This window comes from Antechinus flavipes, chromosome 5, assembly GCF_016432865.1.
Source record: "Antechinus flavipes isolate AdamAnt ecotype Samford, QLD, Australia chromosome 5, AdamAnt_v2, whole genome shotgun sequence".
Lineage (NCBI taxonomy): Eukaryota > Metazoa > Chordata > Mammalia > Dasyuromorphia > Dasyuridae > Antechinus > Antechinus flavipes.
The window spans coordinates 108,302,259-108,326,192 of NC_067402.1; the positions used below are offsets into that span (position 1 = coordinate 108,302,259).

Below are 23,934 nucleotides of genomic sequence, written 5' to 3' on the forward strand. Positions count from 1 at the left end.
AGCATTGTGCAGGTCAAAGTTCTCTAGTATTCTCCTTAGTATCTCATCTATAAACTAGAAAATTGTCAGAAAAAAAAAAAAAACCAAGCTCATTGAGACTACAGTTTCCTAATTCTGTTCTGCCCTTTTTGGACAATTTAGACATTTCTGTTTCTTCTGTTGTTTCTCTCTCGTTCAGCATTATACCTCACCTAGCCTTAATCACTGAATGAATGGGTGCAGCCCCAGTCAAACTGAGACCTGTTGAAGACCTTAGCTTACAAAGGTCACGGTCTCCCATTGCATCCAGGACCACCTCCCATGGTCCTGATCTATATCTTGGCACTGATCCCAGATGTCTCTGGAGAGGAAAGGGAGGCACTTGCCCAGCCTCCCTCACTTAAATCCAGTCCACTCGCATGTCATGACATCCCCTCCCCGACATCATGGTCCTCCTCGAGAAGGAAGGACAAAGAATAACAACCATCACTTTCCCTTACGCTCAGGTCTAACTTCAGTATTAAGTTTTCAGTCCCAGGTTCCTTCACCTTAGCTGCCCTCAAGGAATACAATCCCACTTAAGCCACAAATACTTAGGGCAGGTATTTCCTGACTGCCAGCTCCAATTATATGGAATTGTAATAGTTTGTACTAAGGCTGCCTGAATCACTTAAACTGGAGAAAAGGGTGGGGAGGAGGGGGGAGCTGACCTGGTTCAGAAGCTACTGCTCTGCGGTGAGTGCTCCCTGCAGTCGCCACTGCCCACCTAGAATTGGGCCCTAACAAAGTCCATAATGCCACACCTTCTCCATAAATACTCCTCCCCTCTCGATCTATGATGCAGGGCTGGGGAGAGGAAGCCTGGAGAGTTTTTAAAACCAGAAACCAAAACGTCCTCTTCTCACCCAGCTCTCCAGGGGAACCTTCCTTGAGCTTACTTAGGCTCCAGAAAAAATATCCTGATCTATAAACAACTCTGGTTCAGATTTTCTGGAACTGGGCTGTTTCTTTCTCTTCCTCTCTAAGCAAGTCTCCTTTTCCCCCTTTCTTATTTCCATTTCTCTTAAAAGGGAGCTGGGAAGGAGATTCTGGGTCACCACGCTGGCCACCATCCCCTGCTGTGAGAACTCCACCACGATGGTGAGTTAATTACTTGTGGAGAGGGTCTTAAGGAGAAGGAAAGTGAAAGGACACATACACACACAGATGGGAGACAGGGGGAGAGAGACATAGAGAGACAGAGACACAGAGACAGAGAGAGAGACAGAGAGACAGAGAGACACAGAGAGACAGAGACACACACACAGAGACAGAGAGACGAGAGAAACAGAGAGAGAGAGAGACAGACAGACAGACAGACAGACAGAGATGGAAGACAAGTTTAGGTGAAAAAGAAATAGGAAAGACTCCCTGAAGAGACTTCTAATATTCTTTCTCATTTTGCTTTATTGATATTACCTAGTTTTTGAGTGGAGGAAGCTTCCCAATGCTAGAATGAGAAAATCACTTCTCTGGATGTGATCCGTAATGAAAATGGAGGGATGGAATTGGTTGTTTCCTTTCTTATGGGATTTAGTTTTCTAAAACCTGTCACTTCCTGTAAAGCATGTTTTGGTGACTAAATGGGAGGGGGAACGAGCTAAACAACAGGCCAGATGACAAAAGATCTGAAATTCTTGCCCAAGAGAGAACAAAGTCTCCATGTGCTCCATGTTGGATAGTTGTAATCAATTGATGAGAAGTCATGTGACCTAATGGAAGATCGAGTCATTAACTGTAAGCAACCAAGGTCACTTTGTAACTTCTTTAATCCTCACTTTTCTGTAAAAAAGGGATAACGATACCTACATAGTTGTGAATATACAATGAAGTCATTTTTCTCAATTGTTTTGTCAGAGTGCTTTAAAACTCCATAGGAAAAAAAGCCATCTGCGATTGTATTTATTGACTACCGCCTCAGCACTTTGCCAAGGAAAAAAACCATTAGGAATGTTTCCCAAGAGTAAGAAGTTCAAAGTCTAGCGGAGGCCCCGTCCGAGGTACAAACTGATACTCTGATTCCTGGGAGGGAGACTGATCACTCCGCGCGCCGGCACTGGCCGGAGCAGCTGGGACTGACTGCAAACACTTTTGCCGAGTTCAGCTGATCATTCCAACTAGACGGGTCCTTCCAGTTTCTTCTGCTCCAACTTCACATCTCTTCCAGGAGCTTAACTGTTTTTTTTCCTCATACACACATACCTTAATATCACTTTTCAGAAATCTTTCTGTAGTAGAATGAATACATATTAGCCTCATTCATGGTTTTGAATGGGGTCTTGAGCTCAGTTTATTCCTTAAAGTCTTAACCCTCCCAAAGAGATCTGCATTTTTAAAAACTGATTTTAAAAAAGCATATTCAGCTGTTTCTTTGAATCGTATTTTATTTTTCCAAATACATACAAAGATAGTTTTCAATATTCATCTTAGCAAAACCTCATTTTCCAAAATTTCCTCCTTCTCTCCCTTCCTCCCCTTCCCTAAGACAGCAAGCAACCCGACATAGGTTAAACATGTGCAGTTCTCCTAAACATTTCAACTGTTTCTAAGGCTCTGTGCTTTATGCCGTGGAAGAGATCAGCAGGATGCTATAGTAAAAAAGCTTGAAGTCAAATCAACTTGAAATCAGATCCTGACCTTGCAGTTTACAAACTAAGTGACTATGGACAAATCACTTTGTTACAGCTGCTCTTTTGCTTGTATGAAACGCGATGGGCTTCAGCCAGATTATCCCCTCAATCATATTTGCCTAGTGGCTTACGGTTTGCAAATCTGTCTTTCATGCATCTTCTCCTTTAAACCTTATCTCTCTCACCTCCATGTCTTTTCACAGACATCCTCAAGTTCCAGGAATACATTCCCTTTTAACTTCTCCTAGTCTCTTCCTTTTAAACATTGCTCAAACTCCATCTACTGCACAAAGGCTTTCTTTCTGTATATCCTTGTTGTCTATCCTATTCAAACAGTCTCTCTTCCTTTAAGACTTTACTCAAATATCATCTTCCGCATGAAGCCTTTCTTTCTATATACGTCCTTTGTTGTCTGTTCTATTCAGTGTCTTCTGTTCAGTTCTTTGCATGTAGGAATTGTTTCATTCTTTGCAGCATCTAATGGTATTTCTATTAGATATTTGATGTTTGATTGATCTTTACAACAGTGCTGTGAGGTAGCTGCTAGGTGGTGAAGTAAAAGGAATGCTGGATTTAGAGGCAGAAAAAGTTGAGTTCAAATCTGGTGTGAGAGATTTACTAGCTGTGTGACCCTGAATCAGTCATTTAATATCTGCCTGCCTCAGTCTCTTCCTCTGTAAAATGGATATAATATTAGTACCAACCTCCTAGGGATGTCATGAGGATTAAATGATACACTTTGAAAATCTTAAAGTACTATATAAAGTACTACTAATTTTATTATATTATTATCATTCCTCCACATCCATTTTAAAGATGAAGAAACCTCATTTTCCTCACAATACTGCACAGCTCTTAAGTGTCTGAGGAAGAATTCTAGCCCAGGCTTAATGATCTATTTAAGATCCCATACTGTAGATCTCCAGCTCTAAAGAGCTGCCATTTTTTTGCTTTTCTAAGTAAGGGATACTAACTAGTAATTGTACACCTTGCTTCACACAGATCTGTTATGAAGCACAAATGAAATAATCATGTATCTAAAAGTCTTATGTAAAGCCAAAAGGAAGCTGATAAGACAGCTCTGACCATCAAGAAATTAGTATTTTAGGAAGCGGGACAAGATATGTACATAAGTAACCGTAAAAAAGGTAGGATGTGACAAGTGCTATAAGAGAAGGACCACCAAGTTCTTCAGGCTTTAAAAGGAGGAAGAGAGATTACCTATAATTGGGCTTAGGAGTGAGGTACAGAATAGGTCCAACATTGGCTTTGAAGAATTTGTGTAGAACTTAGACAGATAGACATGGGGTAAAGCAGGAAAGGAGGAAAGACCCATTAGTCAGAGGGAACAGCATTAGCAAAGGCACAAAAAAGGGTGCTGGGGATGTAGGGAACAGAACTGCACGATTTCCAAGTTGGAAGGGACCCCAGAAGCCATCTAGCTGAATCTTTGTTGGGGTCTGACTTTCCCCCTACAATATCAGCAAATCTCTCAGGGATTTGGGAACTTTGGGAGAAAAGGGTCTGTGCTACAGTAGGATATATGAGATGGAGAGGAAAGCAGGGTATAGTTAGATATGCGCCCCAGATTTGGAAAGAGAAAGTTTTAAAGCAGTTTAGAGAAAAGAGCTGGCTCTCTTAGTTGAGAATTCTGTGGCATTTATCAGGCCTCAAAAGATGGGAACTTCTCAAGAATGAAATTATGAAAACATAAAAAGAGAAAGAATTTCAATGATGAGGAAAAGGAGAAAATAAAGTTAAAAGAGAATGATATAGAAGGACTCAATAATTTATATATTTAAGAGATGTGCAGAATATTGAGAACACTATGGTGAAGTAGTAACACCAGCAGTAACAGTCATTGTCATAATAATAATAATAAATGGATAAAATAAAAACTAGCATTCATATAGCACTTTAAGGTCTGCAAAACATTCTACAGATATCCTCTCATTTACCCTCCCAGAAACTCTGGGATGTAGATGATATTGTTGTTTATTTCACAGTTGAGGAAACCAGGAAAGACTGAGGTTAAATAGACTTGTTAATAGATAGTAAGTGTCTGAGTCTGGATTTGACTTCAGGTTCAGTGTTCTGTCTCCTGCATCACCTACTTCAGAGCGGGGTAGATGGTAGAGGATGAAAGGAGCCAGCAGTGAGACAGGAGATGGGGATGGGTTGAGATTAATCCTGAGCCTTAAATTCCAGGGTCAAACCAGGACCTGTAGTTGCCAGGATGATTTGCGGGTTTGAGTCTCTGTGAAGAGACCAGAGGAGCTGAATCATGGCATTATAAACTTTGGGAGCAGGTGCATGAGGGAAAGCTCAGCCCCAGGAAGGAGAAGGGCAGCTGATCATCATCCAGTCCTAGGAAGCCAAGAGAGGAGAAAGTGAGTCAGAGATTGGACTAATTGATGCTGTGAGTTTGCTGGAATTATGAGTAAATCTGGGGAATGGGGAGAAGGATTATTTTGATTGTTTGTCCTTCCTTATCTAAGAAGAACGTGACATCGGGGAGGGGATGCCATGACAGGCAAGGGAATCGGATTGAAGTGAGGGAGGGATGTGCAAGGTCACCTGCCTCACTTCCCCCTGCAGAGCCATCTGGCCAGGTATGGATCAGGAGAGAGAAAGAGATAGAGATGTCCAGGATGACTGGACATGGCCCTGGATGCAGGGGGAAACTTTGGCCCACTGGGTCTCAGTCTGAGGCAATGATTAAGGCCAGGTGAGTAATATGGCCAGAGAATGGCCTCTTATGGAGTCAAAAAAAGGAAAAAAACCAATCTGGGAGGAGAAGATGCTCAGCATTTCTGGCCCAAACAGAAACAGTTGCTATGTACGTTCACTCTGAGCCAGGCAGGGCCAATAACCAAGTGGGACTTGCTTGGGACCCAGTGTTGGCCAAACAGTGAGAAGCAGAATGATCGGGGTTTAAGGCTAGGTCCTTAAGAAGTAATTTAGCCTGTAAATCCCAAGCTATGGGGGAAAGGAAAGGAGGGAAGGGAAACGCCTAGAAGCGGCACAACTCTGGTTTTGCTAAAGGAAGATTGTAGTCCCTTCCCTGATCTTTATGTGTCTATAATAAATCTGCTGTATATTTAATACTTATGATGCATGATGCTTACTGGGGAAGAGAAACTCCTTAGTGGAAAGCTGCAAATCAGTCAAATTCAGATGTTCCTATGACCTAAATCATCATTTTGTTTGTAATGAGAACCTTCCCAAATTGAATTTAAGTCATTTGAGTCCTGAGTTGTGGCCTGTGCCTTGGTTTACTGGCAGTTACGAGGTGCTGGGCCTGGAGTCCGGAAGGCTGGTCTCCCTGAATTCAAATCTGACCCCAAGCATTTACTAGTTGTGTGTGTGGGGGGGCACTTTTTACTTAGCCCTTTTTACTTCAGTATCTCATCTATATAATGAACTGGAGAAAGAAATGGCCACCTGCTCCAGTATCTTTGCCAAGAAAACTCCAAATGGGGTCATAAAAGAGTTGGACATGACTAAAAATGATAATTTTATATAACAAGATGACAACTACTCTAATTTATATGTATTATTCTTTTTTATTTCTAAATTTGTTTTCATTTTTAATGAGCACATTTATGGCATTTACATGCTATAATTGATTTCCTTTATATAGTCTTTTAAAATTTTTTTAAATTTTCTTTTTTTTAAAATTATAACTTTTTATTGACAGAACCCATGCCTGGGTAATTTTTTACAATATTTTCCCCTCCCTCCCTCCATCCCCTTTCCCAGATGTCAAGCAGTCCTATGTATGCTAAATAGGTTACAGTATATCCTAGATACAATATATGTTTGCAGAACCAAACAGTTCTCTTGTTGCACAGGAAGAATTGGATTCAGAAGGTATAAATAACCCGGGAAGAAAAACAGAAATGCAAGCAGTTTATATTCATTTCCCAGTGTTCTTTCTTTGGGTGTAGCTGCTTCTGTCTATCATTGATCAATTGAAACTGAGTTAGATCTTCTCTTTGTCGAAGAGATCCCCTTCCATCAGAATACATCCTCATAGATCTCCTGGTTCTGCTCATTTCACTCAGCATCAGTTCATGTAAGTCTCGCCAGTCCTCTCTGTATTCATCCTGCTGGTCATTTCTTACAGAAAATAATATTCCATAACATTCATAAACACAATTTACTCAACCATTCTCCAATTGATGGGCATCCACTCATTTTCCAGCTTCTAACCACTACAAGAGCTCCCACAAACATTTTGGCATATACGAGTCCCTTTCCCTTCTTTAGTATCTCTTTGGGGTATAAGCCCAGTAGAAACACTGCTGGATCAAAGGGTATGCACACTTTGATAACTTTTTGAGCATAGTTCCAAATTGCTCACCAGAATGGCTGGATGTGTTCACAATTCCACCAACAATGTATCAGTGTCCCTGTTTTCCCATATCCCCTCCAATATTCTGCATTATCTTTCCCTGTCATTCTAGCCAATCTGACAGGTGTGTAGTGGTATCTCAGAGTTGTCTTAATTTGCATTTCTCTGATTAATAATGACTTGGAGTATATAGTCTTTTAAATTTTATTTTATGCATTTAAAAACATCATTCTAAAAAATGGTCCATGCCCATCAGTTGGAGAATGGCTGGATAAACTATGACTTATAAATATAATGGAATATTATTGTTGTATAAGAAATGATCAGGAGGATGACTTCAGAAAAGCCTGGAAAGATTTCCATAAACTGATTCTAAGTGAAGTGAGCAGAACTAAGAGATCATTGTATACAGCAACAACAAGATTATGTGATAATCAATTGTGATGGACTTGTCTCTTTGCAATGATGAGATGATTCAAGGAAGTTCCAATAGTCCTGTGATGGAAAGTACCATCCATACCCAAAGAGAGGACTATGGGAACTGAATGTGGATCAAAGTATCTTTTTTTGTTGTTTGTTTGCTTGCTTTTTTTCTTTTTTATGTTTTTTTTCTCTTTTGATCTGATTTTTCTTGTGCAGCCTATCTCAGATTGCTTGCTGTCTTAGAGAGGGAGGGGAGAAGTAATGTAGAAAAAAATTGGAACACAAGGTTTTTACAAAGGTGAATGTTGAAAACTATCTTTGCATGTATTTGGAAAAATAAAAAAAATTAAAAAAAAAACCCTCATCACTCCCTATATCATTCCCAGAACACTGTCTTTCAGTAGAAGACCTAGTTTACCAAAATATATATATATATATTACATATCCTGAGTTCCCTCTTTCCTCTTAATCCATACCTCCAAACATCTTTGTGCCTCAGTTTCCTCATCTATAAAACTCTGATTTATGAGACAAAAGCCAGGGAACAAACATTAGGAGCATAATTCACGCTATCTTTGGCAAATCTGAAATACTCCTATAACTTAGTCCTGTATATATTCTATATCTTCTCCATTAGTTTGTGTTTAATTTTATGTTGCTTTGTGCATATTCCTTATCTACCCTGGTTTTCTCTTCAGAGAAAGTTGGTTCTTTTGTATCTCCTAGGGTCTAGAACAGGGTTCTAGATGTGGTGGGTTCTCAATAAAAGTTGGTGACTTGGTTCTTACAGAATGACATCCTGCCAAGTCTCAGCATGAAGGGACAAGGCAAGAAGCAGAATGGAGAGGCCCAGAATCACGGCCATAAACAACTGGCCTACAGCATAACAGACACCCCACCCTGGTACCTCTGCATCTTTCTTGGGATTCAGGTAAGAACATCAAATCAAAAAATTCCCTGGAAATCAATATTGAAAAAAAACTGATCCTCAGTTGAAATGACTTTTCTTGAACTTGTTTGACCATCCTAAAAACAAACTGGTCTGAGCATCTAGACACAAACTTTGTCACCACTGGTCTGATATATTGTACTGATCCTGAGCAATAAACAAAGGCATCCTCTTATCCTGCTGTCGCAGAAATAATGTCTGATTGCCATTGGTTTGCCTTTCCCTGACCATGAGAACTTAAGGTGATACTGAGAGCTGAGGGAAGATGGAGACTGGGTTGTGGTTGGTCCAGCTGCCAGAGCTTAGACTTGGAGTCAGCAAGACCCAAGTCCTACCCTGTCTCAGATACTTCCTAACTGTCCGGCACTGGGAAGTTACTTCACCTCTCAGTCAACCAAGTAATCAATAAACATTTGTTAAATTCCTACTGTGTACCAGGCACTGTGACCCAGTTTCCTCATTGGTAAAAAGGCATTTACCACCGAGGGTTTTGAGATTCAAACAAGACAACACAGAAAGCACTTTGCAAACCTTAAAGTGTTTCAATATGATGATCATGATGATGATGGGACCCAAAAGCAGAGTTTGCAAGGAGGGTTTGCCATAGCGGAGCCTGTTTTCTGGAATGGTTTAATTTCTGGGTAGTTCTTGTGAGACTAGGACTGGGATCTCAGTGTCCATATGGACCAATTAGCTTTGCTGAGAGAAAGAATGGTCATAGAGTGCTTCCAGAGATCTGGCTGATCAGTAAGTCAGCAAATCGGCAAAGGCTAACTGAAGATCTTTAGCTCCGTGAGATATCTCTTGCTATCACCAGGAAAATAATTTCAAGATTATGTTCCTCTAATATGATCTTCAGAATTTTTTTTAACATGACAAAAGAAAGGGAGAAGAGAAGCATTTAGTAAGCCCCTCCAGTGCTACTATTCTTATTTTCATCTTCGCAATGACTCTGGAGACAAATTCCACTATTATCCGCATTTTACAGTTAAGGAAATTGAGGCAAACCAAAGGGATGTGACTTGCTATGTCACATAACTAGCAAGTGCCTGAGCTTGAATTTGAGCTTAGCTCTCCCTTCACTTCTCTATTTTGCTAGAGCTCCCAGGTGAGGAAATCCCCAGAAAAAATAAGCCCCTCTGTCTCAGCTGCCAGCTTCCCCCTCCCTCTCACCTGCTTTTCCCATCACTCCATTTCCTAAATGAAGGAAAATTAAGGCAGACCGTGGTCAGCAGCACCAGGAAATGCGGTGAAGGGACAAAACAGGCTGGGCTGTTAGTCTCCATGTTCCAGCCGTCCCCGACTTGATCGAGCCTCGTTGCTGTTCAGTCGTGTCTCATTCTGTCCGCCGCGTTTTCTTAGCAAAGATGCTGGAGTGTGGTTGCCCTTCTCTTAGGCTGAATTTGAACCTGGGTATTGCAGACTTTGCCCAGGGCTCCCACCGCTGAGTCGTCTAGCGGCTCTTGTTCCAGCCTCCCTATTAACTAGACCTTGGTTTGGATGGTACCTGTTATTCCACGGGGCAGGAATCAGCACTAGATCTTCATGCCCTTCCCGTCTCTCTCCCGCAGCATTATCTCACAGCCCTGGGCGGGCTTGTGGCTGTGCCTCTGATCCTGTCCAAGTCCCTGTGCCTGGAGCATGATCCCCTGACCCAGAGCTATCTCATCAGCACCATATTCTTTGTGTCTGGCATCTGCACTCTCCTCCAGGTGTTTTTTGGTGTCAGGTAAGTGCACACTGGAGCCCACACTCTTCCCTTCCCCTTTGGGGAGGGAAAACAGTGAAATGAGTTCTTCCCACTAAAGCCCTCTGCAAGACTGGGAAAAATATTATTAGCTCCTTGAAGGAAGGGATTGTCTCATTTTCATATTTGCATCTTTAGTAGGTAGCATATGGGGGTACTTAAATTGATGGATTAAGTGCTTTTCTTTATCCTCTTTCTATGTTCCTAGTGTTCTAACGTCACTTCCCAAGGCTTCAGGGAACCCAAGTTTCTCAGAGCTTTCTCACAACCCATTTCTAGAAGCACAAAAAGGCAAACTATCACTTAGATTGGCCTTTCTCTTAACCAACTCCCTATACTCAGAGTTGCTACCTATACTCTACTTTGGGGATAAAACTTGAAGAAAATTCAGCTGATAGAAGTCAGGTAAGTAGTATTAATCAATGGATGAACCAATATTTATTAAGTATCTACTGTTTATTGGTGATAGAAATATATAAAATAAAACAATTCTCTAGACCCAGTCTCATCTCATGGCTATCTTGCCCATCTTGGAAAATATCCAGATCTCCTGCCCCCCCCCCCCCATCAATTGCTCTGCCTCTCTGAATGCCCTAACATTGTATTTGGTTGGATTTTTTCTTTAATGGAATATCCAAATCATAATGGAAGTAGTAATTTTTGGTAGGAAGATGTCAAAGGAAGAGTTAGGGACTTATGTTGAAGATATTTTAAGATTAAAGCTCAAAAGACAGAAAAATAAATATGGTTGAAAAATTGTCCATGCATATGTTTTGGAAATAAAAAACTTTAATAAAAAAGAGAAAAAAAAGAGATATAAAGAGATTAATTAAAGAAATAATGAATGAACAACTGAATAAACAAATCAATCAATAGGTAATTGAACAAATAGATGAATAAGTGAATATATGAATTAATAAATTAATGACTAAAGAAAAAATGAATTTTAAAGATAAAGCAAAATAAATCTTCCAAAAGACAAAAAAAGAAAAATAAATATATCTGGAAAGGTAGAAGATAGAAAAGAGGAGAAAATGGGCTTTTTCTATTGAGAATATTTTTATTTAATCATTAAAATAAGTAATGTGTCTCAGCTTAAATTGTTGATATGAGTCAGTAGAGTGCTGTGGACATAATGGCACAGAGCATTAGAATTGTTAGTGTTCAAGTCATCAGGAATCAGAAGAGCATAGCTACAAAGGTATAAAACAGTTAGTGGCTAAATGTAAATTCATCTAACAAGTATTTATCTATTTGTTGTTATAACAAAACTTTTCATAACACTGGGCTAAATGTTAACAGGTTTATTTACTGATAAATATCCGGAGAACTGCAGGGAGACATGGCAGCAGATAAAAAAGGGCCATAGCAAAATAGGATGCAAAAGGTCCTCCATAGTTCCTAGTCATTCCTCAGCTTCAGACGGGTCCTGTCTCCTAAACCAAATTCAGCAGCTCCCCTTCTTATTCCACCCACATGACTTAAAAAGAGAGTTTCCTGTCATTCTGGAGCCAAGGTCCACCAGCTCTGATCCAAGGAAGAAAGACAAAGTCTAGCGATTCTGGGCAGCTTTTGTGGGAAAGAGGGAAATACAGCTGGTCACCAGGGCAACACTCCTTCCGACATCCAGGACCCACAGACTATCTCCAAAAACAGGTCAAGAAGGATGCAAAATCATTCATAAGGTGTCATGCCCCCAGCAAGCTCCCCAGGGGAGACCTAAAACCCAAAGAGAAAAAAGAAGTATTAAACACCCAGGTGTGTGTTTATTGAGGGAAGAGATGTTGCAATCAAGAGATGTTTATTAACCTGTTTTGTGCCTCTACTGTGAGGGAAAATCAAAAGACTAAGGAGGTGATCAGATGTCAGGAAATACAAATAGGGAAGAGAAAGGAAATTGAGAGAACAGATTAGAATCATGAATCCTGAAAAGTTTGATTATTATCTGCCAAGAATCTGTTTATTCAGAAACCACTCCCTAGGTGTGACTGAGAATTTACCGGCAGATTTGTATGTGAATGGAGTTTAGATATGTAAGAAGAGATGGTGGTAGGTCTTAAAAGCTTGCCAGCTAATAATAGCCCTTGTTGCCAGCTCCATCCCTGACCTGTGCTGAGAGGTTATGATGGAGTTGGTCCTCAAATAATCTGCAAAAATGCACAATTAGCTAATTGTTTCTTGGAAGGACCAAGAGCATGCTATTATTTCTAGCATGTCTTATGTATCTGAACAAAAGAAACACATTGAAAATGCTTTTAAAATTGGTCCTCTGCAAGGTTTACAGTTAATAACCCCTTCCTCAAATTATCCACTTATTTGGAACTCCTTATTATTAATAGATGTTCATATCTGAATCATACCTAGAGGCTGTAAAGTATTCCTCTGACCACAACTCCATGAAACAGGTAGAGCAAGTATTATAAGATCCTTTTATACAGGAGGAAAAATGACACTTGGGTTTTGTGACTTGCTTGTTGGTGATATAGCTGGTAACTATTAAACCTGATTGTAACTATATGGAAACTATTAAACCCAAGTTGTGAAATAATCTCTACCTGGCAGGCTTCTGCTCATCAGACTAGGCTTTTCATTTCTAGTTTTGTCAGTTTGGTTTTACTCCCTATTAGATATCAAGGTGATGAAGTGGAGCTCCTAGGGAGAATGTAGCAAGGCTACCCAGCCTTGGGAATGCTGCAAACAATGCTGCCTGTCAGAGAACAATCTGTGGGTCATTAAACCATAGAATACAATGATGGGAACTGCTCTGACTCTATTCAATACTCTTCAAAAAGTCATTGAATTCAATAATCCCTACCATTTCTCAATTATACCTCTAAACCATAAAATTAGCATGTCAGCCAATTGAACCTGATCTTTGTTTCTCTTTCCTATAAAACTGCCTTCTAGCTTCTAGTTCTTTGCTAAATTCCCTTGGAATTTGGTCAGAGTAATTTTTGCCTCTTAACTTGGAGATAAATTGAGTTGGCGAATTCTTTTGCCATATCTATGACAACCATCTGGGGACCTTAATAAATGTCTTCCGTCTCAACCAAAGGGAGTCATTCTTTGAATATGATACTTTGAAAGATCCTTGATTTCACATCCTCCCTCAGTTCCTGCTCATATTTTCCCATATATTCTCCAAAGGACACCCAACATGTTAGAAGCCTTTGATGAGATGCGAGAATTGAGGGTAAGAGATCCCTTAACAGCAATGGGATCCCCTTGGCTGGTTGTGCAGGTTTTGCAAAAGAATGCACAAACTCCAATGAATACAGGCCTGAGGTTTGTCGCAAAGAATAGGTTTATTTACACTAAGAAGACAGTCTGCTTCTTAGTGGGCAAATTCTTGATTAGGAATTTAGCAAAGATGGGTTGACACTAAGAAGAAAATATCTTCCTCAGTGGGCTAAGTCCAGAAGGGCATTTAGCAAAAATTGGGGTTTCAGAGTCATCTTTTATTAGCCTTCTGAGATCTGGGGCTTCTTTGATCTTTAGTCCGAAGCCAGGGGATGAATCTGGATGAATCTGAGAGACTGATTTTCAATTTAATTCAATTCAAAATTGAATGAGATTACGGATCTTGAATGGTTGTGGCCCCTCCCAGAGGCTGAGAGGGTTTGAGAATCAGAAGCCCCCTTCCCCCCAAGATTCCTTTCCACCTTCTCCCCCCAAAGATTAAAGGGGACACAGTTTGCATCATTCCCCCCTCAAGCAGTGCCCCCAAATTCATTTGGGGCAAAAGGACGAAGATCTCATTTTCAGTAGCTGCTTCAAGCTGGCAAGGAGCATAGAGTTGTCCCTATGTTCAATGGGGGTTCAGGCCAGGAGGGGAAGTTGAGATTTGAAGATGGCGGCAGCAGCATCTAGGAGATATAGAGTGTCCCATGATCTTCAGGCTGAAGGAGCAGTGAGAAGTTTGCTTGGAGCCTGGGGGAAACAAATCTCACAAGCAGGTTAAAAGTGGGATGCATCCAGGGTGGAGATGCAAATAATGCACCAGCTCCCCTCTGTGGGCCGCCTTAAGGATGCTGATGGCCCACCCAACAATCCTGATCGCTCCCACTGCCCACGGAGCTCCCTCGCTGAAAGGCTAAGAAGGAGTTAACTATTGGCAGGGGCCACAGAATGACATCCAGAAAAGCCAAAGAGAGGATGCTAGGAGCAAAGCTTTCATCCTTGGAGAGAGAAAGAACTAGGAAGGAGATTATAGTGAGAGAAAGAAGGACACAGACAATTTCACCCTTCTTTCCCCAGAGTGCTCCCAGGAGTACTGAAATACCTGAAAGGTAAATGCTGGACTATTTGTCACTTTGCAAGGAGCTAGGTGGGCTGAGGCGAGGTATGATCTCTTTTAGCAAGCGCCTCGATACCCCCAGAGCCTTCTCAGTCCTGCAGGGAAAAGCTTCTACCCAATTAGTAAAGGTGTAGGCCAAAAGCAACTTGAAACCAGTCTCCCCTGGGTATGTGCCCCTTCTCTGAGCCCCAGCTTCAGGAGAGGGGGAGGTTTAAACCAGCCAGAAGGAAAAGGGGTGTGTCTCCTTTCTTCTGCAAGGGCTTGCTCCTGTGGGCTATGGGAAGGGGTGTAGGAATCAGGAAGCTGGGAGATTAAAGGTACGATAGTAAGGGGTGAATGAGCAGGAGCTTTAGCGCAAACCCGTTCTCCCTTCTGGTGTCCTTTACAAAATATGACTGAAACCTCTCTGGGTTTATGGACAGCCTGTAGTAGCTGCATAATTTCTCCTGCATATTTAATGTAGAATTCTTTGCTGCCAAAAGTCCCCTTTCTTTCCATATAGCCCCGTGAGCGTGCAAAATATGAAAAGCATATTTGGAGTCAGTATAGATGTTCCCTCTCCTTCCCTTCCCCAGTTCCACAGCTCTGGTTGGGGCAGTGAGTTCTCAGCCTCCAGTGTGCTGTTGAGGGTCACCACAGAATATCCTGCCTTTTTCCCCCATTTTCAAGAAAGCTGGACCATCTGTAAAGCTATCTTTAGGTTATCTAGGTTATCAAGAGGAATCTAGGTTATCCCCATCTAGGTTATCAAGAGGAATGTCCCAAGTCAGGTCGGCTGGAGTAGGCAGGATCTAAAGCTTCCTCACAATTATGAATGATGTCTCCCTACTCAGAGTCAGATCAAGGATATCTAGCAGGAGAAGCTGATATCCAGTAAGCCTCCCACCAGATGCCCTTTGGCTTCTAAAATGCTCCAAGCACAGTGCGGGGTTAGAACCTGTAATGGCTGTCCCAAAGTTAGTTTTGAGGCTTCTTCAATTAAAAGGGCCATGACAGCCACCGCTCTAAGGCAGGAGGGCCATCCTAGGGAAACTGAGTCCAGTTTCTTTGAGAAATAGGCTGTGGATCTGAGATCACCCAGGGCCTGGTCTTGCTTTTGGGGACTACAGATCAAAATAAGACTGCAGTTAAGTGGCTCCAAATCTCCTAACTCTCTAGCTAAAAGTCTGTGCTTAAGACATTTCTTAATCCTGACTAAGGCTGGAATGGCATAGGAATCTATTTTCTCCCAGATTTCAGAGGGAATATGGGAGGGCTTTAAGAGCAGCACAAAAAGACCATCTGGGGGTCTGAGGAGAAAAAATTGGGTCCCCAATTTCACCATTAAATCATGTCCCATTAAGGGAGCAGGATAGGAGGGAATAACAGGTCACCAAACTGGCAAGGCAGAGGGAAAGTCTCCCAAATTTGCAGATTCCTTGCAAAAGAATTCTCAAACCTGAAGTTTGTGGCAAAAAAAATTTGTAGCAAAATAATTTCTTTCTTTTCTTAGCAGGCAAACTCCTGATTAGGAATTTAGCAAAGATGGGTTTACACTGAGAAGAAAATACCTTTATCAGTGGGCTAAATCCAGAAGGGCATTTAGCAAAGATTGGAGTTTCAGAGTCATCTTTTATTAACCTTCTAAGGTCTAGGGTTTCTTTGATCTTAGGGGGAGGGTACCATCTCTGGATGAATCTGAGAGACTGATTTTCAATTCAATTCAAAATTGAATGAGATTATGTATCTTGAATGGGTGGGGTTTGAGAGTCAGGAGCACCCTTCCCCCAAAGATTCCTTTCCAACCTTTCTCCCCCTAAAGATTAAAGGGGACACAGTTTACATCACTTCACCTAGTTCTTTTCAAGAGAATTAAAGCCTCGTTTGTTCTGTTTGAGCTGTGGAAAGGAGAGTTGAACAGAGGAGAGGACACGAGAGGAAAAGGGGAGAGGGAAAGCAGAACAAAGGAGAAAAGAGGAAAGAAGAGGAGAAGAGAGAGAAGAGAAGAAAAGAGGAGAGGAGTGAGCATTTCAATACTTAACATGTACAAAAATCCAAACATTTCCTGCCTTCAAGGAATTTTCAATCTTCTTGGATTCATATTGATAATACTTCCATAAGTGATTCCTCTTTTAGGATTCATTTTCATATGGACTTTTCCAAGGATGGTAATGTTCTTAAGGGCAGAAATCATATCTTTTGTTTATTTTCTATTTCCTGTACCATCTAGTACATTCTACCGAAGGTAAGCAGTAAATGATGATGATTTCATATTCTTGTTGAAAGAAAGTCTGCAGTTTTTTCTCTGTGGGCATTCATGGAACTCAGGGGGATTTGACTGGGAAAATTAATATCGCAGCCAACTATCCATCACTGTGGAGGGAAACCGGGAAAGGTAGAAGGGAGAAGGTCTGAGTCTTTTTTGAAGTCAATTGCTTGAAGTCTAGGCAGAAAACAGCATTGTCATTCAAGTTTGGAAGGGACATTCAGCTGAGAGTCAGGAGATCTGGTATAAACGTTGGGTCCTATATTACCTAACCTTGTGACCCCAAGTAAGTCATCTACCTTCTTTAGGCTTCATTTTCCTTAAGTATAAAATGTGAAAAGAGGGAGAGTTGGAGGATATGACTATTAAGATTTTTCTCAGCTCAAATATTCCTTGAATTCTATGATTCCTGAACAGAATATCTATGATCTGGTGCCATCTGCCAGTGTAGAAACCATAGTATCAGATACAGATATTGGAGAATGAGGGTGTTGAGGGGGAAGACACCCAAACAAGGTTAGGGTCCCCTTCTCAGTGCCATGGGTTTGGTGAAAGAATTTACACATTCAGTTTGTCTCCAAATTAAAAGACAAAGATTTATTATAATTGTGCTTCCAATTGAAGTGGGTTAAAGTTCCAAGGGAATCTAGCAAAGACCCCCAAATAAGAAGACATTTGGGCTAATTTCCAAGGGAATTTGTCAAAGAGTCAGAATCAAGAAGATAATTTTATAGGAAAGAGAAACAAAGATTAGGTTAATATTGTGGCTTGGAGGTACAATTAAGGAGTGGTAGGGGTGCGGTAATTCCTACCAATGCATTCTACAGCTTTCTGACCAGCCCATTGGCCGGCATTGTTTGTGGCACTCCCAAAGCCAGGTAGCTTTCAGGTTTCTCAGGAACTGCTACTTTCTCAGGTCTCATCGAGGCGGTAAAAGAAATTAATGCCCACATTGATAATGACAATTGACACACGCGTAGCCAGAGCTGGCTCAGTGTTTGGAAAGCTCCAAGGGAAAGTGTGGGAGGGAAAAGGGATTAGACTGATGACCAAACTGAGCCTTTGTGCTGCCCTCATTATTGTTTGCCTGTGAAACCTGGGCAGTGTACCAGCGCCGGGCCAGGAAACGGAATCGCTTCCATTTGAGTTGTCTTAGGAAGGGTCTGAAGATCCCCTGGCAGGATGAGGAACCGGACACTGAGGTCCTTTCTCAAACTCAGCCGCCAAGTATTCCAGCTCTGTCGGGCTGACCGCGTTGTTCAGATGTACGCTCACCAAAAAGATGATTTTATGAAATGCTCACACAGGGCAGGCGCTCATAAGGTGGTCAGAAAAGTCTCAAGGTCTCCCTTCAGAAGTGTGACGTGGGAGACGCTGGCACGGGGCTGCTCGGCCGGTGGCCCCCATCAGAGAAGGTGCTGCGCTGTATTAGCAAAGCAGGAGAAATATGAAAGATGCACAGTTAGAGACGCCGCCCTGGGGGTTCATGGGGACTATTTGTGTCCCACCTGGGGCAGAGCCCTCCAAACTCCCGTCGCTCTGATCAGCCGCTGTTGGGATGTCATTTTGGTCCTTTTTGAGAACAATAATCAACCCCCCCCCCCCCACCGAAAGTTCCTAAGGATGGAATAGACAGCAATCTTTCTGTGGGGCAGGAATATCCCTGTGCTCCCTTGCCCCCAGCACTTCCTTTATCTGCTCACTGATCTCTGAAATTTGTGGGGAGGGGAAAGGGTCTTTCATTTCATGAGACTGGACTTAAAACATTGTAAGTGAGGTAACGGGGATTGAAGGAGATGTATTCTCCATAATAAAAACCTCTCCAGAGACAGATTTTGATGAGTTTGGGTGTGTGGTTGGGAGTTACTGTGAGGGCATTTTTTCCCGGTCTGGCTAAGGAAGCCAGCCCCAAACAAGCCTGGTTTGTTTGCCTCTTATCTGAGAGAACTGTCAGAATTTTGAAACTCCCGGAGATGAGACTTATAACATTACACATGGGATTTTGTTTTTGATGGCCTCTGTGGGAGTTTCATGAGTCATTCTAATTTCCAGTCCCACCATCACCAGCAGCAGCCATCTTCTGTCCATTCCCGAGCCATAGTGACTGCCACCTTAATGCGCGTCCACAGTAGAACTGAAGCCACATCTCACGTTCACTGATCCCACTAAAGATCAGGAGAGTGCTTTCAAGTCTCACAAAAATGGGCGCTATGATTGACTGAGGGAGGGCAATGTGCATCCAGGTCTGAGAGAGCACCCGACTATTGGAAGTGATTAGTTATCCTGCCGAGAATGTTTTCCTGTTGTTGCTGGGACACCTGTGACAGGCTGGTCCCCGAGAGTCTGTGGTGGAAGATGTTTAACAGGTGGAGAATTGAAGGAGGTTTAATGTCATTGGAGTATTTAGTAATACAAGTGAGACTGATTAGATATTGGTGAAATCATGTAATTGCTGAGTGATTACTAATGCTAGAAATTTGTGGGTGTAGATGAATACATCATTGGTTATGAATCCCTGTAGTTTTGGGTTTGGGGGAGAGTTGATTAAAATTGAAGGAGGGTTGGTGAATCAGCCGGTGAAGTTGATTGGTGGGATGACCCCATAACAGAACCCAATGCCTGCTCCAGAAAATGGCCCCAGGATCTGAAGACAGTGCTGACAGAGCTACTTAATAGATGCTGTGTCCAAATGACACAAGTTTGAGTCACAAAGTCAGTGTCAGAATGTGAACGAATCTGGGCAGACTGGGTACAATTTCATCCCATCCCACTCCACTTTGAGTAGGAAGCCTAGTGCCCAATAAGAGGCTAGTTACCATTGTTCTGAGTCCCTCACAATTTCTCCCTTTCTCTCTCTCCTCCTCCGCCTCTTCTGTTTCCTTCTTCTTTCTCTCTTTTCTCTTCTTTCCTACTGAAATCTATCATTGGTCTTGCAATAGTAATTGGTTATTGCATTGATCAGAGTTCTCAAGTCTGTCAGTTGTTTTTCCTTATGTTACTGTTGCATAATTTTTTTTCCTGTTTCTGCTCACTTCATTCTGAATCAGTCTTGCCAACTTTCCCCGAAACTGTCCGTTTCATTGTTACTCATTGTGCAATGATATTCAATTACATTAATATATCATAATTTATGTTTTGCCTGAGGCCAAACAGAGTAGGGAGCAGAATGGTCTACTATATTCTAACTCATTCTTTAAAAAATATCTTATTTGGAGTTGCCTATTAGATAGGTACCCCCTTAATATTTAATTATTTGCATGACAAAAAAAAGCTATTAAAGAAATCTACATCTGGGTCAAATACTTTCTTTGTTCTCTTTGGGGCTATTGGTTCCTCTATTCCCAATTTGTAGTTGGTGAATTACCAAAATTAAAATTGCTCAGTCTCCATTAAAACTTGACTGTGTTGGAGAATGGTGCTGATGAAGAGTTCTTGAAGGCTTTGTTAGCAAAGCACAAACTGTGGCAGGTTTTACTGTAGATTCTTTTTTTGTCCATAAAAATTCATTCAAATTTAGGAAGCAGTGAAGGGGTTTCTATCTGAATTGGTGGAGGGGGTGAAATCATAAATTTTGGAAAGTACTAGAACAAAGTACCCTGGAATAAACATCTCCTTTCTCCTCTGTGCTCAGTGGGATTTTCACTCAGACACAAGTTCAGCCAGGGTCCAAGTGAGAGAGTGGTGTAGGCCCCCTGATCCTTGGCCTTCACATCATCCTAGACCATATCTTTTCCCCTGAATCTTTCCCCATCCTGCCTGCTCTTAAGTATGGAATATTTGCTTTTCTGGCCACTTTTCTAGCCAGTGTTTCAATCAATATGGACTTGATCAAACTAGAACAAATCTAAAAGAGGGTGACTATACTTGTGAGAGATCTGAAAACCAGCACATAAGAGGAGTGCTTGAGGAAAAATGAGATATCTTAAAAGTTGTCATAGGGAAGACTAGGCTTGTCTTGGATAGTTCTGATGCAGAACTAGGACTATAGATGAAAGTATGTTATAAATTATAGTTATATAATGTTATGTTTTAAATATAAATAAGAATTTTAAAAATAACTGTACCACAATAGAATAGATTGTCTTGTGGGATAATAACACTGTCATTGAATGTATTTAGTAGAGGTAGAAAATTATCTGTTGAAGTAGAAATTCATTTTTTGGTTCAGGGAAGGGAAGAAGAAAGGAACAAATATTTATTATATTTATTAAGTACCTAAAATGTACCCTAGCATCTGTTGGAGTAGAAATTCATATTTTAGATAGGAGAAGGGAAGAAGAAAGGAACAAATATTTATTGTGTTTATTAAGCATCTACAATGTATGAGGCACTGTTCTAAGCACTTTATAAATATTATTTCATTTGATCCTCATAACAACCTTGGGAAGTAGGTGCTACAATTTTCTCATTTTATCTGAGATTGAATTTGAACTGAGGTATTCTTGACTTCAGGCCCAGTTTTGTCCACCGTACCACCTGCCAACTCTAAAAAGTAATGTTTCTCCCTGGAATACAAATATAAACCTATTACTAATTCAACTGTAAGCAGCATTCTGTGTTCAACACATAATGGGCACTAAATAAATGCTTGCTCCCTTCCTTTTTCCCCATCTTCTTCCCTTAACTCATGTTACTAGTGTTGTTTCTTAGCTGAAGCATCTCTCAGATCCGTAGCTCGTTTCTGTTTTATTCTACCTCCATTACTGCTATTCCCATATGATTTCACTTCCTATTTCTCCACTAAGCTGTTACTGCTATGTTTGGAGCTGTGTTTAGCTGTTGAAACTTCTTCCTCAAAAGAAGTATCATTATTTTCTAACATCTTTTCGGCTCCTTTGTTAGTCAGACCCATAGCCAGCTGTGACAAGCACAGAAAAAAGAGACCCTTTTTTCCCCAATGATCTCCTACTCCGTACCCTTCTTTAGGAATTCCTCCTGCTACTTTGATATTTACATTAGAATAAGAAAATGCTTTTCAACTTTATCATGATCCTGGCAGAAGCTTTAACAAATCTTAAAAAGATCCATAGCAACTCCGGTGAGACAAGGCAAAGTTAGCAACCTTCTTCCTTTTTTGCCATCGGTGTTTGTTACCGTGTTCAAGCTGTTATCTCCTTATAATTACAAAGTTCATTCTTATCCATTATTTCATTTGATCCTGACAAGTCTGAAAAATAGCTAGTGCAAGTATAATTACCCCATGATACATATAAGGAAATTAAAGCTCAGAATGAATTAAAAATAAAAGAAAGATGAAATGATTTGTCCAAAGTCATTCTGCTAATAAATGGAAAATCCAAAACTTAAGCAGCAATGGATTTAGGAACAGATTGAGTATGTTCAGGAACACAGATTTTTTTTGACTCAATAAAAGGAAAAACTTTCTAACAAACCCAACTGTCCAAAATACAAAAAGACAAAGTTGGAAAGTAGATTTTAAGGCTCTAGAGTTCTTCAATGAAGGTTATATGAGTTTGTTGGAATGCTGTCAAGAGGACTAGATAACTAGGCTGGATAATTTTTGAAGTCCATCCAAGTCTGAGAGTCTGTTACCTGAACTCAAATCTGTAAGGTCAGTATTTTTTCCTACTCACTAGGCTTGAGCATTAGGATCAAGGGGTCAGGCCAGAGTGTTTTGATAAAAAAAATTACAGGGAAATATAAAAACTTAGTTCACATAGTAGATACTTCACAATTTTTTTATTGAATTGGATTAAATGAGAATCCCAAAACCAGTCCTCAAAATAATCATCATGCCATTCACAGATGGCATTCTTTCCTAGCTAAACCACAAGATATGGTTAAATAACCCCATTGTTACCCTCTTATTCTAGGTTGCCTATTCTCCAGGGTGGGACATTTGCCTTTTTGACCCCATCCTTAGCGATGCTCTCTCTTCCCGCATGGAAATGCCCTGATTGGACTCTCAATGCCACGCAGGTGAATGTCAGCTCTCCGGAATTCACTGAAGAATGGCAGAAAAGGATTCGAGAGGTAATCATTCTGGGGGGAAAAGTCTGAGTGTTGGCCCTGGGGAATGTTGGTGATTGTAGAGCTAAAACAAGAAAAAAAGAGCTGCCAAAGAGACCATAGAAATAGAAATTTCATACAGAATATTTTGAAAACTTTTTTACTTTTCATCTAAGTGGTCCAAAAGATTAGTGCACTTGCTCTCAGGGATTCTTCTAGCCAATCCAGAGAAATAGATCAAAACAGGTGGGAATGTTGTAGTTTTATAAAGATTTATCAACTCAAGGTTGCACAGTCACATCTGTGTGTGCAAATCATGTGTAGTAAATTCCAAGCTCCTAAGTAAAAATTTCCAAGTCTCTTTTGGCTGATTATACCAAGAACCACTAACTATTCAAGGACTCCAAGTGCTGCTGAGGATTCTTGGAGAGCAGCTACATTTAGACTGATAGCTCTTGTATAGCTGTACCTGATCTACATGTATATATATGTAAAAATTTATAAAAATTTGGCAATGTACAAATAGGTGTATCTTTTTGTAAAGGTCTTGCCCCAGTGCAGGAAACTATCTGGAGAGCTACTCAAAGCTATTTTAGGACATTAAATATGAACAAAAATAAAAGACAGGAGAAAGATATTATGGGGGACATGCAGGAGAAAACCCATTTGTTCTTTCCCCCTTCCTCCAAAAATCCAACAAATCCTCACAATTCAGACAGTTTAATGAGCTTCTTCTAACAATAACTGGAGACCAAATGGCTGATCTAATGCTGGAGTTTCTTCATCCAAAAATTCCCTCTTTAGTGAAATTACAGGGTTTAGTCCTTATGCATTTATCTGCTACATCAATAAAGCACATTGTGTGCCCTCAAATAAAAGCTCCTGAAATTGATGATGGTGTGAGCTGCTTCCCCTTGATGCTTTCACTGGGCCAAGCAAAGGTAAGAATTTAGCACAACATTCTGTATATAGTAGGTAATTAGCAATTTTTTGGTTGAATTGGTTTGGGTGATAATCCTAATAGAGACATTTAGATCACATTTTAAAGTTTGCAAAGTGTTATATACAAAATTTATAGGATAGTCCTATTAGGTAGGCAGTAGAGGTATTATTACAAATATATTTCACAAATGAAAAAACGCAAATATAAAGTAATAAGTGCTATGGTCAGATAATCAATGGCAGGAGTAAAGATTTAAGCCCAGATACTGTAGCCCGCAAATCCAAATCTTCAACTAAACTGCCTCTCCCCGACCCAGATTGAACTTTGCCATTGCTCAGGCATCATGCTATCTCTT

The 23,934-nt window shown here is 40.8% G+C and overlaps 1 protein-coding gene across 1 annotated transcript in view; it reads left to right on the forward strand.

Annotated features, from left to right (window-relative positions):
• Positions 1-942: 942 nt before the first annotated feature.
• Positions 943-23,934, forward strand: part of LOC127564908 (solute carrier family 23 member 1-like) — a gene marked incomplete at its 5' end in the record, with an annotated part of 37,325 nt that continues 14,333 nt past the window's right edge. Inside the window, 4 exons of the mRNA XM_052001745.1 lie at positions 943-1,119; positions 8,219-8,359; positions 9,949-10,106; positions 22,501-22,660. Coding sequence (XP_051857705.1) covers positions 943-1,119; positions 8,219-8,359; positions 9,949-10,106; positions 22,501-22,660 — 636 coding nt within the window. The remainder of the gene's footprint in view (positions 1,120-8,218; positions 8,360-9,948; positions 10,107-22,500; positions 22,661-23,934) is intronic.